This window comes from Cynoglossus semilaevis, chromosome 9 (genome assembly GCF_000523025.1).
Source record: "Cynoglossus semilaevis isolate Cse_v1.0 chromosome 9, Cse_v1.0, whole genome shotgun sequence".
Taxonomy (NCBI): domain Eukaryota; kingdom Metazoa; phylum Chordata; class Actinopteri; order Pleuronectiformes; family Cynoglossidae; genus Cynoglossus; species Cynoglossus semilaevis.
In genome coordinates this window covers 11,372,909-11,386,989 of record NC_024315.1, presented here as the reverse complement: position 1 = coordinate 11,386,989, position 14,081 = coordinate 11,372,909, and the positions used below count along the sequence as shown (strand labels likewise).

The window sequence follows — 14,081 nt, the reverse complement described above, 5'->3', positions numbered from 1 at the left end:
CTTGTCAAATGAAGTTTGTCCTAAATGATTTGCCGTTTGTCGCTTTCCAAGATGACGCACTTGCGCATATCGAGCGTACGGCAACTCGGACAGGTACTGCAGCGAGGCCAGTGACAGAACAGTCAGTGGACACCTCTTACGTAATGAACTAAGTACATAGGCTACGACGTAATATTCGGTTACCGTCAGGTTTAGACAGAAAGTATCACGCTTATTATAACTGTTTGTGGCATGAAGGGTTAACCGGATGTCCATCCCAACCCTCTTCTTTCTGTCAGTGGACGTGCGTCACACAAAGAGAACAGCACGTTTGTCATTTCTGAAGTGGTGTCGTAAACATCGTTTGTTTCGCTACTGTGGTAACGTTTAAGTAATATAATATCAGTCATGTCTTTTATCGACTTCCAGAGCAAATATACATCTGTCATGGAAAGCATGCTTAAGAGCGCCGTGGCGGAGACCACAAAACTTTTTGAAGCGATGGTCGAAGAGCTGAAGGCAGAAATTTCGAGAATAAAGAAGGAAAACGACGACCTGAAAACAAGATGCAGCCAGTATGAAAAGGCTCCGTTACAAACACCAGATTACGGCGGAGGAAGTGGACCAGGTCAGCCACCATGCCACAGCTGGGAGAAGCGCGACCGAGCAGTTCAATGTGGTACGCTTATTACTGTTCAATAATACACATGATTTTACCGATTAATTTATATCAGTTTAAAAAATACAGTGCGTAATGTCTGTGTCTCTCGGAAAACGTTTTGAAGCCAGCCTGTTTATTACTGGAGTGAGATACAACCAGAATGTGAGAGAAACCGCACTGTGCGGCAGCGTGAAGAGCATCACTGCCATTGTGAGGATGTGTTCTCACGTTTATAAGAGCATTATTTGACATTTTGAGACTCGTGGGAAAGTGGAAATAGGAACATCACTTATGGCAACTCGATAGCTGATCGACTTGCAACAAAATCCAACCACCAGAATAAACGTTTGAGTGTAGGCTTCCAAAATAGTGGAAGTGAGTGCATAAAAAAATCATTCAGTAGGCACTTTATTTAACTCTATCAGAATTATTTTACTAAGTATTTTTTTGTTTTATAGATCTTACCTCATCTTGTACTGAGATGGTGCAAAATGTGGAGCAACAACAAAGTTATGAGAGTTTAAGGTACTGTTTGCATGACCACAACTACGAGTACCAGGAAGAGACATATTATCCAATAGAATCATCGCCTTTTAAAGGAGAGGTAAGTTTATTCCTTTTTTACAGCAATTTTTTTAACCGGTCACATTTAGTAAAAACTGCCTTTACTGCATGCTTCAGAACTGCTTTACCTACCTCAGGTGCCATTAAAAAAAAATCTGGATTTGTTAGTGATTCTATGTTGTTCTAACCTGAAATTATTTTTGTCTACAGTCAGCATTAAAGAACGCAGAAGATGAGCCAATATGCACAGGTAACAAGAAAAAAAATTAACCTAAGTTTGAAGCCTAAAAACGCTACAAGTACTTAAAATTTTTTCATTTACTTTTCATAATTCTTACCTTTCCATTTTATTCTTTTACCCTCCATAAAAATTCATAACCGCGGGAACAATGGGGAAAATGAAAATTCAGGGCCACACATTAGCAATGTGTATTCAACACAAGATGTATTTGAAGTCGACGAAGAGGACAGAGTGGCATTGGTTGCAAATGATACTCAAATGGCCCAAAGCCCAGAAGCAGATTCAGAACATCGACAAAAACAGCCGAGTAAAAAAAAAACAGTGCCTGTTGAGCAGCTTGAAGGAGAGCAACCGTCAGTGCTCCTGCAACAGTGTAGTGGAGAAAGGTCACGAACTGATCAAACTGTTATCTGTCAGGAAAGTGTGCATTTTACAAGAAATCAGTTGGGGCAGCCTCCTACCACAAGGAAAGAAGTTATAGGTGAAGAACAAACAACAACAAGGACTTGTGGAACCCAGATGGTATACCATCACCTAGTGAAGCCACCTGAACAAAAGCTCATCAGTTCTTCTCCATTTACAGCGAAACATGTTGTAGTCACGTCAGATGTCAGTACAGGTAATGCTAATCTGGATGAGGCAGGTACCTCTAAACAGGGAAAAACCTCTGAATCTCAAATATTGGGAAATGAAGCTCCATCTTCTCGGATTCCGTCTGTAACTGATACCTTCATTTATTCCTCCGTGAAATCTCAAAAACCTGTAGTCAAGTCCAGACAACGTTGCACTTCCGTAACTCTCCAGGATGCAATGCTGCTGGTGGAAGCAATGAGTCCAAACGTGTCCTCGTCTCTCCCCCAGTCTCATACCCAGCTGGTGGACTTAAGAATCCCAGAAAATGTCGCAATTGATCCACAGGCAACAGCACCTTCTACTGAAGCTCATGAAGTTGAGGATATGTCGACATCATCAAAAACAGTTCCGGCACCAAATGCTGCTCCTCAGCCCAGAAATTCTGAGATTAATTCTGATTCTAAGAACAGCAGTGAACCTCTGGTCCACATTAAAGCATACACAGCAGCAGAGATTCCATCAACAGCTCAATTAAATGAGCAGAAGAATTCCCCCCATCCAATAACACTCGTTAACAGTAACGTACCTACTGCCAAAACAAATCAAAGCCAACAGTAATGTACCTACTGCCAAAACAAATCAAAGCCTTCTGCCTAAAGTTTTTGTGACTACTCATGTTTCTCCAACCAAAGTGAGTTCACATTCAACTCCTCCGTCTATGCGTTCAGCTTTCGGAACAACTTCCTTGTCCAGAGTCCCTGGGAAGGTAACATACATCACTACAAGGAAACTTCTGCCTATAGTACCTCCACACAATGAGAGCAGAACCTCGAAAGATCAGGTTAAACTAATTATAATACAAAAAAAGTCAAAATCCATCCCACGCCAGTCAGAGACCATCAGTTCAGAACGAGTTGGTTCTGAGTTACTGTCTCCACCAAGGTTGATATGTTTGTCAGGAGTCCAACCTGATTGTGAAAATGCAAAGCCTGTTGAAGTTTCTCCTTTTTCACCTTTCGATACCCACTACATTCCAGTCGACAAAATCAATTTTAACCTAAATTGTGGACCCCAAGACTCCCTTTGTCCCAAGGCTTTGGAATTATCCGTTAGTGTGAATTCACAAGATGCACCAGCATGTGGAAAAAAGAAAACTGCTGAAGTTTCTACAAAATCTGCAGAGATGACGAATAATGTAACTGGTGACAATACGACACGATTGAGTTCTTCATCACAAAACCAGTCTGTCAGTGGGGATGCTCAAACTGCTGAAAATACATCCACTTTGTCTCTAAACAATATGTTGGTCTCCCTTGGATTACCTGAAACAGCTGCAACTCATTCAGGCTTAATTGCCTCCACTGAAAGTTGCAAAACAAAAATGTCTGAGTCCACTGGTTCTACGACAACTTTCCAGTTGGCAGTGGAACCAAAGCTTTCTCCAGTGGTAAAATTATTCAGGCTGCCCATTTGGGTAAATTCCCAAGAATCAATTTCAGTCTCAAGGCTGAGAATGAGTGGTTATCCTAAACCCACATTTCTGCCTGGAAACAATACCACACATCCCCACTCAGATATCGCTAGGAATTTTGAAAATTCTGAAGAAGAGTCACATGAGCGGTCTGAAGTGGACATCTGCCCAACCTTCAAGTCTTCATTTGATGACCATGCTTATCATCTGAGCAAGGAAAATGGAGATGTGGAGGAGGAAACACCAGAACTGGGCTCCATTCCATCTAAGCACATCTCCTACCCTCAGTCAAGGATGACAAAAGCCCAGTTCTTGGCACAATTGGCAGTTACACCAGTTGAAGCTGGAAAAAAGGTAAAGTGTAAATAAAATCATTTTTATTTGGATAATTCCACATATCATGGTATTTGTTTGGTAACTTTTAAACTGTTTTTAATTGTTAATACTAAAACACTTTGTAGCTAACTAAAGATTCCCTGGATTCCTTTGCCGTTACTTAACAAATATTAACCTTTCAAGCAGTGGTTTCGAATCATGTTATGTCTAATCAAGCAAAATGTATTATTTTGACAAATGTTTCCTAATGAGGTTGTATTGTTATTTTTGTAGGCCTCAACTGACGCATCCATGGATGAAAAGGCTTTAGATTGTGAAACCTGCTCCAGTGACGGGAAAGGTTCACAGAAAGACTCTATGATGACACGACTTCGAAGTCACCTCAGGATTCATTCACAAATTACAAGAAGTGAAACAAGACTATGCACAGAAACAACCACGACTACTGCGAGTCCTAAAAAGACCAGATTAGAGAACGCTAACAAAGAGAATAGAACGGCAGTGAATGGAAAGTCAAGTGAGGTTGAAGGCGTTGCATTTGCTGAAGACCCTAGTCTACCAACTGAAATACATGAAGGCCACTCGAAATCTGATGAACCTGTGACTGAAACATCTAGACACACAAGGGCATCCAGTACGACCTCACAATGTTCACGTTTTACGTCTGAAAATAATAAGCCAACTTCAGTTGATTCCAAAAGATTAAGGAAGCGGTTACACCATAATACAGCTGACATTGGCTGTAGAAAGAAAGTGAAACCCAAATTGGGATCCAAAATCCATAGTCCCAAAATGTCCAACTCCACCTCTTGTCCTAAAACGTGTTGTGATTCTAATACAAGACTAGATGAAAGTGAATCAAGTTCACTTAGTTTTAGTAAGAGAACTGGTGGAAGTCCTACCAAAAATGTTAATGAGCATGTTAATGGCAATGTCTGTCCAGAGGAGATAAAGAAAACGACTAAGAAACCCCGACAGGATATTTCAACCCATAACAAGAAAACAAAAGCTGTAAATTCTAAGAAGTCAGTGAAAAATAAAGTTCTGGCAAAGATGACAAGTTCCAGTCAGCCCAAAAGTGCTAAAGCTGGGAAAAAATGTATGTCTAAAGCTGTGTGGATCCCACCTATAGAAGAACCAGCAGAAGAGAAAACATTGCTGCAGGTACCTGTAAAGAAGGAGTCAAAATCAGGGAAAGTTTCAACAGCTTTTGTCTCAAGTTTTCCTGCCAACTCCATACCCTTCAGATTACCTCCGATGGTTTCACCTTTACAGCCCCTGTCAGTCATTGGTGGACGTTTGCTCAAGAACCAGTGTGGGGAGTGTGGACGTATTCTCAGCAGCCCCGCAGCCCTGGAAAGCCACGTCAGTCTTCATACTGGAGACCGACCTTTTTCTTGCTCGGTCTGTGGGAAACGTTTCCCGGACTCAAAGAGTCTTAAACGGCACGACCGGGTACATCGCAATGGTAGGATCCACGTCTGTCAGGAGTGCGGGAAGGGCTTCGTCTACCGCTTCATCCTCAGCAAGCACCTCCAGATGGTTCACAGCAGAATCAAACGGTTCGTATGCCCAATCTGCACCAAAGGATTTTTCACAAGGCGAGATGTGGAGGCACACATACGTAGCCACACGGGAGAGAAACCATTCTTGTGTAATCTCTGTGGGAAGAAATTCAACAGGCGAGTGGAACTCAACGTTCACCTGAGGTGGCACTACGGGGAGAAGAGGTACTGGTGCTCGTACTGTGGGAAGGGATTTTTGGATCTGAACAACCTAAAAAGACACACTTATATTCACACCGGAGAGAAACCACACGCCTGTCCTCACTGCTCCAAACATTTCACACAGTCAGGCCACCTAAAGAAGCATGTGAAGAATGTACACAAGGTGCACTGAGCAAGGAACAATAAGGAAATAAGTCAATGGAAAATAAACTCACTACACATTGTTTTTAATGTGTGATTTATTTATCACTATTTGCACTGGATCAACAACTGTTGATTGAAAAAAATGTAATAAATTAAAACTGACTCATTTTGGCTGGATATCTATTGCCTGGCTGCCAAAAGAGAAGTCTTTGTGGCTGACGTGTAGCACGATGATGGATAAACATATGACAGCTGATGTGGCATCTCAGTAATTTAGCAATTTATTAAAACACGATGCTAATGTTACCCAGATTTTACGCTGGCCTAAAGATGTTGAAGGACTGTTAATTGATGTTAATAATGCATTTTCTGTTCAGATGTTTGTGAAACATTAACACAGTCTGACAAATAAATAAAAAAGTATTTCTATGAATGTCAGTTTTAGAAACTGGAGAAAATAGACAATGTTTACAAAGAGGTAAAACTTTATGAAAAGATGTTTGTGCTTTTTGACTGAAAAGACTGGATTTTATGCTTTGTATTTATAAAATATTTCTTATCTTTGTTTGGCTGAAAGATGTGAAAATGTTACGCTTTAATTTATAGTTGTCATTAAAAAAAAAACATTTTGTTGGGGTTTTTTTTGTAGCTGTTTTTAATTGGAACCGTTCGCTGTCATTAGGCTGGGGTTACAACTGTTGACAATGTTGTACCACGTACTTCAAATGGTATGGAAATACAACTCCAAATTTGGCGATAGCTGGGCTGAGACATTTCTGAAAACAGAGGGTAATTGCCACACAAAATTGACTCTCTAATACAGGGCTGTCAAACTCAAATTCACAGTAGACCAAAATTATAAACTGGGACAAAGTCGTGGCCCAAACTTAAAATTTATTGAAAAATTGACAGCAATTGTTCATGTTTTCCCTTCTCTCCAGATATGTAATGTAGAACTCCTTAATATGGAAACAAACTTTAGTTTTATGTAAACATTGAATCTGGAACAACCAAACACATGAGAAATTAAATTTAAAATAAAACACACATCAGTAGTATTTGTTAAAGAGATATGTCTCTTTATCTGTAGCCTTTCTAGATATATGTGCTATAACATAGCACATACACCGCTAATACTACAAATTCTGCCACTATATAGAGGCTATATATTGGCAGGCCAACACATGAAATGATCTTACGGGCCAAATAATTACACTGCGGGCCAGATTTAGTCCCCGGGCCTGAGTTTGACACGTGCTCTAATACATGCAAGGACATGTTGAACACAAATATGTGTTTTAAATTCTGTAATGGTAGTTTTAAGTAATGCAGTATTGATATCGGAATTGGAAATTAAGTGTTTGGCCAATACCGGAGATCGGACATCCCTAGACTTTACTATTAATGCAGTGAATATTAGGGTTTTCCATGCCTGTCTTGAAAATATCTTAAAAGTTTCCTGGATTATTTTTGTCTGAATACATATAAATATGCAATTTTAAGATCCGTCCTCACAGTAATATGCAATAACTGGGAGATCCCCCCTTCAGGTAGTGCACATGAATGTTATTGTTTATTGTATTATCTTCAGTAAATATTCCTTTACAATTGCATCATCAGTGCATTTTAATGTACGAGTTTAACCCGACCCTCAAGAATAGTAACTCTAACCATATTGCAGTGAACTATTTACAATTAGGGCTGTTACCATCTGAGCCGTTTAAGGCCTGGCAACAAAGATTGACACAAGCAGACACAACCACAGAGGCAGCGACAGTGTTAGAAGAGGTGGGCCGGCTGAACGTTCTATGGAGTGATAGCACTTTCCCACATTTCCAACTGCATCCACAGCTACAACCTCGACAATCTGTGAGCAGCAGGAGGCTTTGTAGCTCACTTTGACCATACGGTTGGGCACAGGGCTGACCGTAAGTGATCCATTTCCTTGCCTCAGGGTGACGCTCTCAATACCTGTGCCGTTTCCGTCGGTGAGGTTGGCCGACATTTCCCACTGGTGGGGTGCGCACAGAGACAAATCCATAGGGCAGTCATCAGCCTTCACGCTAAGGTCTTCACAAAGAGGCTGGTAAAAGTCTGTGATCTGGACAGAGAATTTGAGAGATAAACGTCAAGTTGAAAAACAGCACTAGATAAACAAACAGCAACGGTGAAATGGTTAAAAAAAAATTCTTACATGTGCGTTTTCATCAAAACGTGCTAGCTTACCTTTTTGATAACAGACAATCTCAGTACAATATAGTTGGAGTCAGCGCCATCCGATGACTTGGCTTCCATGGTCAGAGTGACGTCAGTGCCAGAAGGTGTGTTTCCTGGTGGCGTGATCTTCACAGTATCATTAACTTCTTTTCCAGTTGTCAAGGTGATTCTGGAAAAAGATTAACATTGTGTTACAACATTTCGCCATTCTGTGCAAGGCTACAGTATGTAAGTTGATGAAAAGCTAATAAAACGTTTGTTATGAGTTCAGCTAATATGCAGCTTATACTTATGACATATGAAGTGCAGTTTCACAAATAGATTTCAAATGTTCTCCGAGGGGTCTTCAATCTGTGGGTCACGAGCCATATGTGGCCCCTAAGATCATGGCTGATGTTTGTTAATGGACCAAATTTAGTCTGATCGACTCAGGAAAAAAACCCAAAACAGTATTGTAAAATCACAAATATGATTATGCTACAATGCTATGCTAACAAAAATCTAGTTGGACTACATTTTTAGCTTGCTTGCCAACAGCAAAACAACAAATTTTTGCATACCTAGTACTGAATACTACTATAGTGTTCCCTCTCTATATGGCGGTCTCTCTTTCGCTCCCTCACTTTCTATCACAAAATATAGCAAAAAATAAAATTAAAGATTATTAAATAATTATACATACGAACGTTTTGGCTTTAAAAATGTGGACTCTTGTTTTGAAATTGAGATAAGCCCATTTTCCAACATTCGCTGGTAGCTTTGTTTACCTAGACACGGCATACTATTGGCTAGTACAATGCGTACTCGGTGTACTATTTGCTAATTGAGCATGCTGATTGGCTCATGCATCGTAGCATCTCTCAGCATCTCCTTGTCAAAACCGGTCTTGGCGAGTTTTACTTGGTGGTAAAATGATTAAAAAGGTTCATTTGATGTTTAAGGTTTCAGAGCCCTGGTTGAGGTATTTTAATCTAGAGCAAGTTCTCCTTACTTTTTGGGATACACCATGGGATAGTCTCTGTCATTATTTGCCACAATACTGTATTCGCCACCTGCCCCCTGGGTCTTTACAACGAAGGGTAGTTCCACCTGTACTCCTGGTTCCATACTACTTGGAATGTGGGCCTAAAGAAACAAAACATACAGAGACAAGTATAAAACATCTCCATTCGTCCCCATGTGACCCTGCAGCTAGCTCCTAATTTACAGAGTGAAGAGCAGAAGAATGCAAAGACCTGGATGTTGACTTTGGAGACAGACATGGAGGTAGTGGACTGTCTCTGGAATTCGCTGTTGCTTTCCTTGTCTGTTCCAGTCATAACAACCAGAAACTCTCCCTCGGGGACAGACTTCACCATCGCCAGGATGTCTCCATTGCCCAGGTCAGTGATTGTGGCATTTTCCATTTTATCAGAACTAGATATTAGACCAATGTCTCCAATTTTCATGGAGGATGGACCTTTTTTCCCGATCGCTGAGAGCAACAGATGGGCTGCCTCACCTAGTGTTTCCACAGAGGAAGAGAAACAGAGTATTAGGATCCAGAGGAGTAAAGGTGTGAAACACTTTTTAGCTAGTGTGAATGACTAGTTGGTCAGTCAAATTTGCTGTAGGTCTAATTTTCATGAAAGAAATTCCAGAAATCCCGTGACAACAGTCTGTCGCAGCGCTTTCATGCTGTAGGTGCATTTGTCCACCGGATGGTGCTTTTGTATCAACAGAGACCACACAGTCTGGGTCCACTGCTGGAGCTGCACATTTACAGTTACTTCATCACTTGTACATATATCTGATACTGTGGGTTTGACAGGGTGTAGAAAGTGTTTTTCTGGTACTGTGATAAAGACAGGTTTATTGCACGTTACCTGCTTGTGGACGCCCACTGAGAACTGCATAACCTGGGTGAGGTCCTTCGAAGCGTTCCACAAAATTATAGATAAACGTGATAATACTTTGACCTGGAGAAAGACACACGTGCAGTCACACAGACAGTACACACAGGCACACAGCTCTTTATCAGGGTCAGGTGTATTTCACTTCAAAACTTGCACCGACTTAACGTAAACAATGGAGATGTGCAAAATTCGGACCTGTCACTTTGACTGTGTAAGGTTGTGGGGAGTTGGTGAGGATTTGCCATTTCCCCAACTGCTTGTCGTCGTTGAGGCGAATTCTCACCAAGTTGCCAACTGAACTAGCCGTCCCCAGTTTTCCAGAGGTGTCAGTGTTGCTCTGGGTCACACCTGCGTCAAGTCAATGATTTACCGATCTTTCTTCTCAACTTGAAATTCCACTTGTCAAACAAATGAACTGTGACAAACGGTCTACCTGCAGGGTTGGTGATTGTGTAGGTGACACTTTGACCTGTGATGTACATGGTGACATTTTGGAGAGATTCATCCAACACAAAATTGGTGGTTTTCGATGCTGCCGGAATCACTGTTCGCTGAAGAATTGTCACCTGTAACGGCAAAGGGATCAAGACATTAGATCACACGTCCCATACCCAATGCCTGTGGGCTGCATGGAGCCCACCAAGTCATTATTAATGTGTGGTGAGAAATGAAATGGCAAACAGTTGCTTTAAAATAAAAGGTTCCGCGGCGTGACCACATTATGGGTTATGAAAGGTTTTACTTTTTTAAGGTTGACAAATAGTGACATCATAAACCCAGGGTTTATGAAAGAAACATTTTATGTTGTGTAGAGTTGATTATAAATATTAGCTAGCATGCGATTGGTGATTTTTACTTAAAAAATGTTGAAAAGTTTTTTAAAAGTTTTGTTAATCTGATAAATTAAAATGTTTTTGTTGTTGTTACATGTAGTAATATACAATGTTTGAAACTTGAACAAGTATTGATGAAATATATGGAATAATAATAATACTGTTTTACAATATTCCAGCTACAACTGATTAATTGTGATTTTGATTTTTTTTTCTAATTTTTTACTAATACTGTTTACTGTTTTACAATATTCCAGCTACAACTGATTAATTGTGATTTTGATTTTTTTTTATTTTCTCTTACCAGAGCTGAGGTAGAGGTGTCACGGATGATGGCGGTGGCTTGAGGCAGCTGCTTCTTGGACACATCTATGGCCTGTCCCCCAGAGGCCAGTGCCATTTCCCTGTAGTCATCAAAGCTAGCAGTTGCGGAGCGACGACGCCTCCTGCTGCTACCAGTCATGAAGAAAGACACCTGTGGATCCAGGTTCAAACCAATTCCACGTATTAAGTATTTCAGTTGGGTGAACATGAAAAACACACAAAGGGCCAATGGTCATCAGTGAATTTTGCTTAGATTACCGTAGACTTGGTTCGCCTGATGAGAGCGATGATGGTGTCCTTGAGTGAAATGTCTTTAGCAATGGCGTCAGTGAAAACGTAGATGTGGGAAGAAGAGGGGGAGCCAGTGAGAGCCAACTGAAAACCAAAACAAATTCAGTTTTTTTTTGTCCTTTTCATTTTTATTTTATTTTATTTTTTAATCTCTCCCTCTCTCTCTTTCAATAATCAATTCAAAAGTTTTGGGTACCCCACGGTCAACTTGGGTTTCCCATGAGACGGCCTCCTCAGCGCTCAGCAGCGCTAACAGCTAATGCCAGCGTTAGTGCTGCAGAGCGCTGAGGAGGCTCCGGTCATATTACAGCTCTGCGGTATAGCATATTCTAGCTTAAAAAAAAAAAAAAAAACCCTGCTTCAGCTTCTTTCTCATGTCCTGAACTACATCCGATCCTGTCCTCCTCAATCATGTTATTTCAATCATGTATTATTTATTATATTTGCTTCTTTCTCATGTCCTGAACTACATCCGATGTAAAATAACTGAACTCCATTATTTCAATCATGTATTATTTATTATATTTATTATTTTATTTATTAAGAGCGAGGTTGGACCTTGTGACCTGACCTATAGACAGGACAGACAATACTCCCTGAAGCGGAGGAAGGATGTTGAGGATTTGTAAACAGAACCAATAACTGCTGCACATTTTGTCCTTCACATCAATTTGAAAATTCAATCCCATATAGACGGTACCTGCAGTGCTGACAGACACATCTCAGGAATATCTCCGCCACCGTTAGGCTTTAGATCTGTGATCAACTTCTTTATTTTGTCAGGGTCTTCAGTTTTGGATAGTGGCCCAAATCCTACAAAAGAACAAAGGGGAAACCTCACATTTCTGTACTCTTGACCTCATGTACATCCAAGCCATGGATCTCGATCGTCCAGCTTATGTCCTTATAAATAAAGGTCTCTCAGGTACCATTAGAAATGGGAGAATCTGATAATTAAGGCACCGAAACAGAACGTTTGGACCAGGGCTGTGGAATGGATTTAGTCTCTCTTGTACCAACACTTTTAGAATCAGAATCAGAATGACAAACGTTTTCATTGCCAGGTAGGTTTTCACTTACAAGGGATTTGTTGTGGCATTAGTCATTAATTATCTGCAGCTTCTAGCACTACTCAAAAGTTCTAATCTTTTAGGGGTAATTTGCACCAATCGCAGCACGCCTTGTGGCGAGAGCAGGATGTGGTGTTTGTCTTGTCACTACCTGACCAGCAAACTCAAAAACATGAGCAAAGCTGGAAATAATCAACAATCAGCTTTGAAAACCCCTTTATTGAGAATATGGAAATATATTTCCCAAAAACCCTCTTTGTAGATTTGAGGCATCCAGATTTATGCACAGCACAACATGAGAAATTCAGGGTTCCTACCTGGGTCATTGAAGGGCACCAGGATGTACTCAGAGGGCTCATCCTGAGTCCCCTTTTTGCTGTCGATGATTTCGAACACCACTTTTCTGGCTTCATCGATGTCGTCAGACATGCTGCCGGTGGTGTCGATTACAAAGACTAGGACAGATGAGCGCGCAATTCCCATCATTCTGTGAAGAAACCAGAACATTGCACAGGCTTTGGCACGGAGTGTTAGGCAAATTGCTTGTCAAACAAAACTCTCTTCTCCGTTTTGCTTTCTTTTTACTTTTTGTTGGACCAGGCCTAGAATTTTAAGCACGCTATAGCACTACAAGATGTGGCCCAAATTATAAATGTTTATTATGGCTCCTTGAGCGACTTATATGACGTTAGAAAAGCTTCACACCTCAGAAAATCCTTGTCCCCCACGGCTAAGCGAATGTCTTCCAGGAGTTGAAGACTTGCAGTTGTTGCCAAGAGAACAGCAGTTTTGTGGAGGGCTACGTTTTCACTGTTGATCACATCTTTGTGGATGCCACCACGAGGGACGGTTGTGCTTGTCAAATCACCTTTTCCTCCGTGGCTGCATTTACCTAGAACAGGACAAAATGGCTGCGGATATTACTCATAAAATTAGATACATTTCCCTTGACCTTGGTGAAAGGGCAACATTACTTCCAGTCTGGAAAGCACCCACATCTGACCCGCACTAGATGTAAGCAATAATATTGAGTGATTGAGGTAGTGGTTGAGTTAAGATAAGTATTTATTGTAATGTTTTAAATATAAAAAAACATGAATGACAACTATTCGGTCTTTATATTTTATTTGTTAATTAAAACATTTAAAGCAGATGTGATGTGACTGTGAAATTAGTTTAGTAAAATTATTCTGGCACTGTGTTCATACCATAATACTTAATCAAATTTTAGCCATTTCCATTGAGATAATAACTTTTAAAACATATGGAGAACATTTCATCAAACCAGTCCTTGGAAATATCGTTTTAAATCAAGCCGGTCTGTGATACAAAATAACCTTGTGGTTCTCTATATGGTGGGATAAGCAGGAAGTTCTGGTGTTGTGGTTTGTTGCGAAGGTACCTTTGGGCTTGGTACTGAAGTAAACCCCCATGTATCCTGATGTTAGCTTCTTTTCCTGCAGGATGGAGGACAAGAGTTGATTGGGGCACGATCCACTCTCACAGTCTTTGCAGGTGGGAGTGTTCAGGTCTGCAGCAGTGAAGCACCGTCGAAAAGGAAGGACAGACATTATTGCCTTTATAAAGTTCGTTATTGCCTTAATAACCACATTTGATAATGAACCACATTTTGTGAGGTAATAATTCACTTGAATGTTACTATTGATACTAGCTCAGACAGACCTGCCAGGTTCTCGAGGGGCCTTCCTGGCTCTAGTGGGCGAATGTGGGGCTCAGTTTTTACCTCCACAACAC

At 40.7% G+C, this 14,081-nt stretch overlaps 2 protein-coding genes across 4 annotated transcripts in view; one reads left to right on the top strand and one right to left on the bottom strand.

Moving 5' to 3' along the window:
* Positions 1 to 26: 26 nt before the first annotated feature.
* On the top strand, positions 27 to 6,524 carry LOC103383868 (uncharacterized). 3 transcript variants are annotated; one of them, XM_025058378.1, is made up of 7 exons: positions 27 to 93; positions 409 to 658; positions 1,099 to 1,244; positions 1,415 to 1,454; positions 1,615 to 2,587; positions 2,628 to 3,843; positions 4,099 to 6,524. In XM_025058378.1, exons 1-7 carry the CDS (start codon positions 52 to 54, stop codon positions 5,722 to 5,724), a joined length of 4,293 nt encoding a protein of 1,430 aa, XP_024914146.1. In that variant the 5' UTR covers positions 27 to 51; the 3' UTR covers positions 5,725 to 6,524. The 3 variants fall into 3 exon arrangements, with proteins under 3 accessions (XP_024914146.1, XP_008315406.3, XP_008315405.2); XM_008317184.3 differs by having other exon boundaries at positions 1,615 to 2,619; positions 2,657 to 3,843; XM_008317183.3 differs by lacking the exons at positions 27 to 93; positions 409 to 658 and adding an exon at positions 711 to 1,015 and having other exon boundaries at positions 1,615 to 2,619; positions 2,657 to 3,843.
* A 653-nt stretch (positions 6,525 to 7,177) lies between these two features.
* Positions 7,178 to 14,081, bottom strand: part of vwa11 (von Willebrand factor A domain containing 11) — an 18,003-nt gene continuing 11,099 nt past the window's right edge. Inside the window, exons 6-19 of the mRNA XM_017035549.2 lie at positions 14,010 to 14,068; positions 13,729 to 13,857; positions 13,032 to 13,218; positions 12,644 to 12,813; positions 11,957 to 12,069; positions 11,224 to 11,340; positions 10,946 to 11,116; positions 10,242 to 10,374; positions 10,004 to 10,156; positions 9,779 to 9,871; positions 9,149 to 9,414; positions 8,905 to 9,038; positions 7,923 to 8,082; positions 7,178 to 7,797 (exon numbers count right to left, since the gene is read on the bottom strand). Coding sequence (XP_016891038.1) covers positions 7,417 to 7,797; positions 7,923 to 8,082; positions 8,905 to 9,038; positions 9,149 to 9,414; positions 9,779 to 9,871; positions 10,004 to 10,156; positions 10,242 to 10,374; positions 10,946 to 11,116; positions 11,224 to 11,340; positions 11,957 to 12,069; positions 12,644 to 12,813; positions 13,032 to 13,218; positions 13,729 to 13,857; positions 14,010 to 14,068 — 2,266 coding nt within the window. The 3' untranslated portion in view covers positions 7,178 to 7,416. The remainder of the gene's footprint in view (positions 7,798 to 7,922; positions 8,083 to 8,904; positions 9,039 to 9,148; positions 9,415 to 9,778; positions 9,872 to 10,003; positions 10,157 to 10,241; positions 10,375 to 10,945; positions 11,117 to 11,223; positions 11,341 to 11,956; positions 12,070 to 12,643; positions 12,814 to 13,031; positions 13,219 to 13,728; positions 13,858 to 14,009; positions 14,069 to 14,081) is intronic.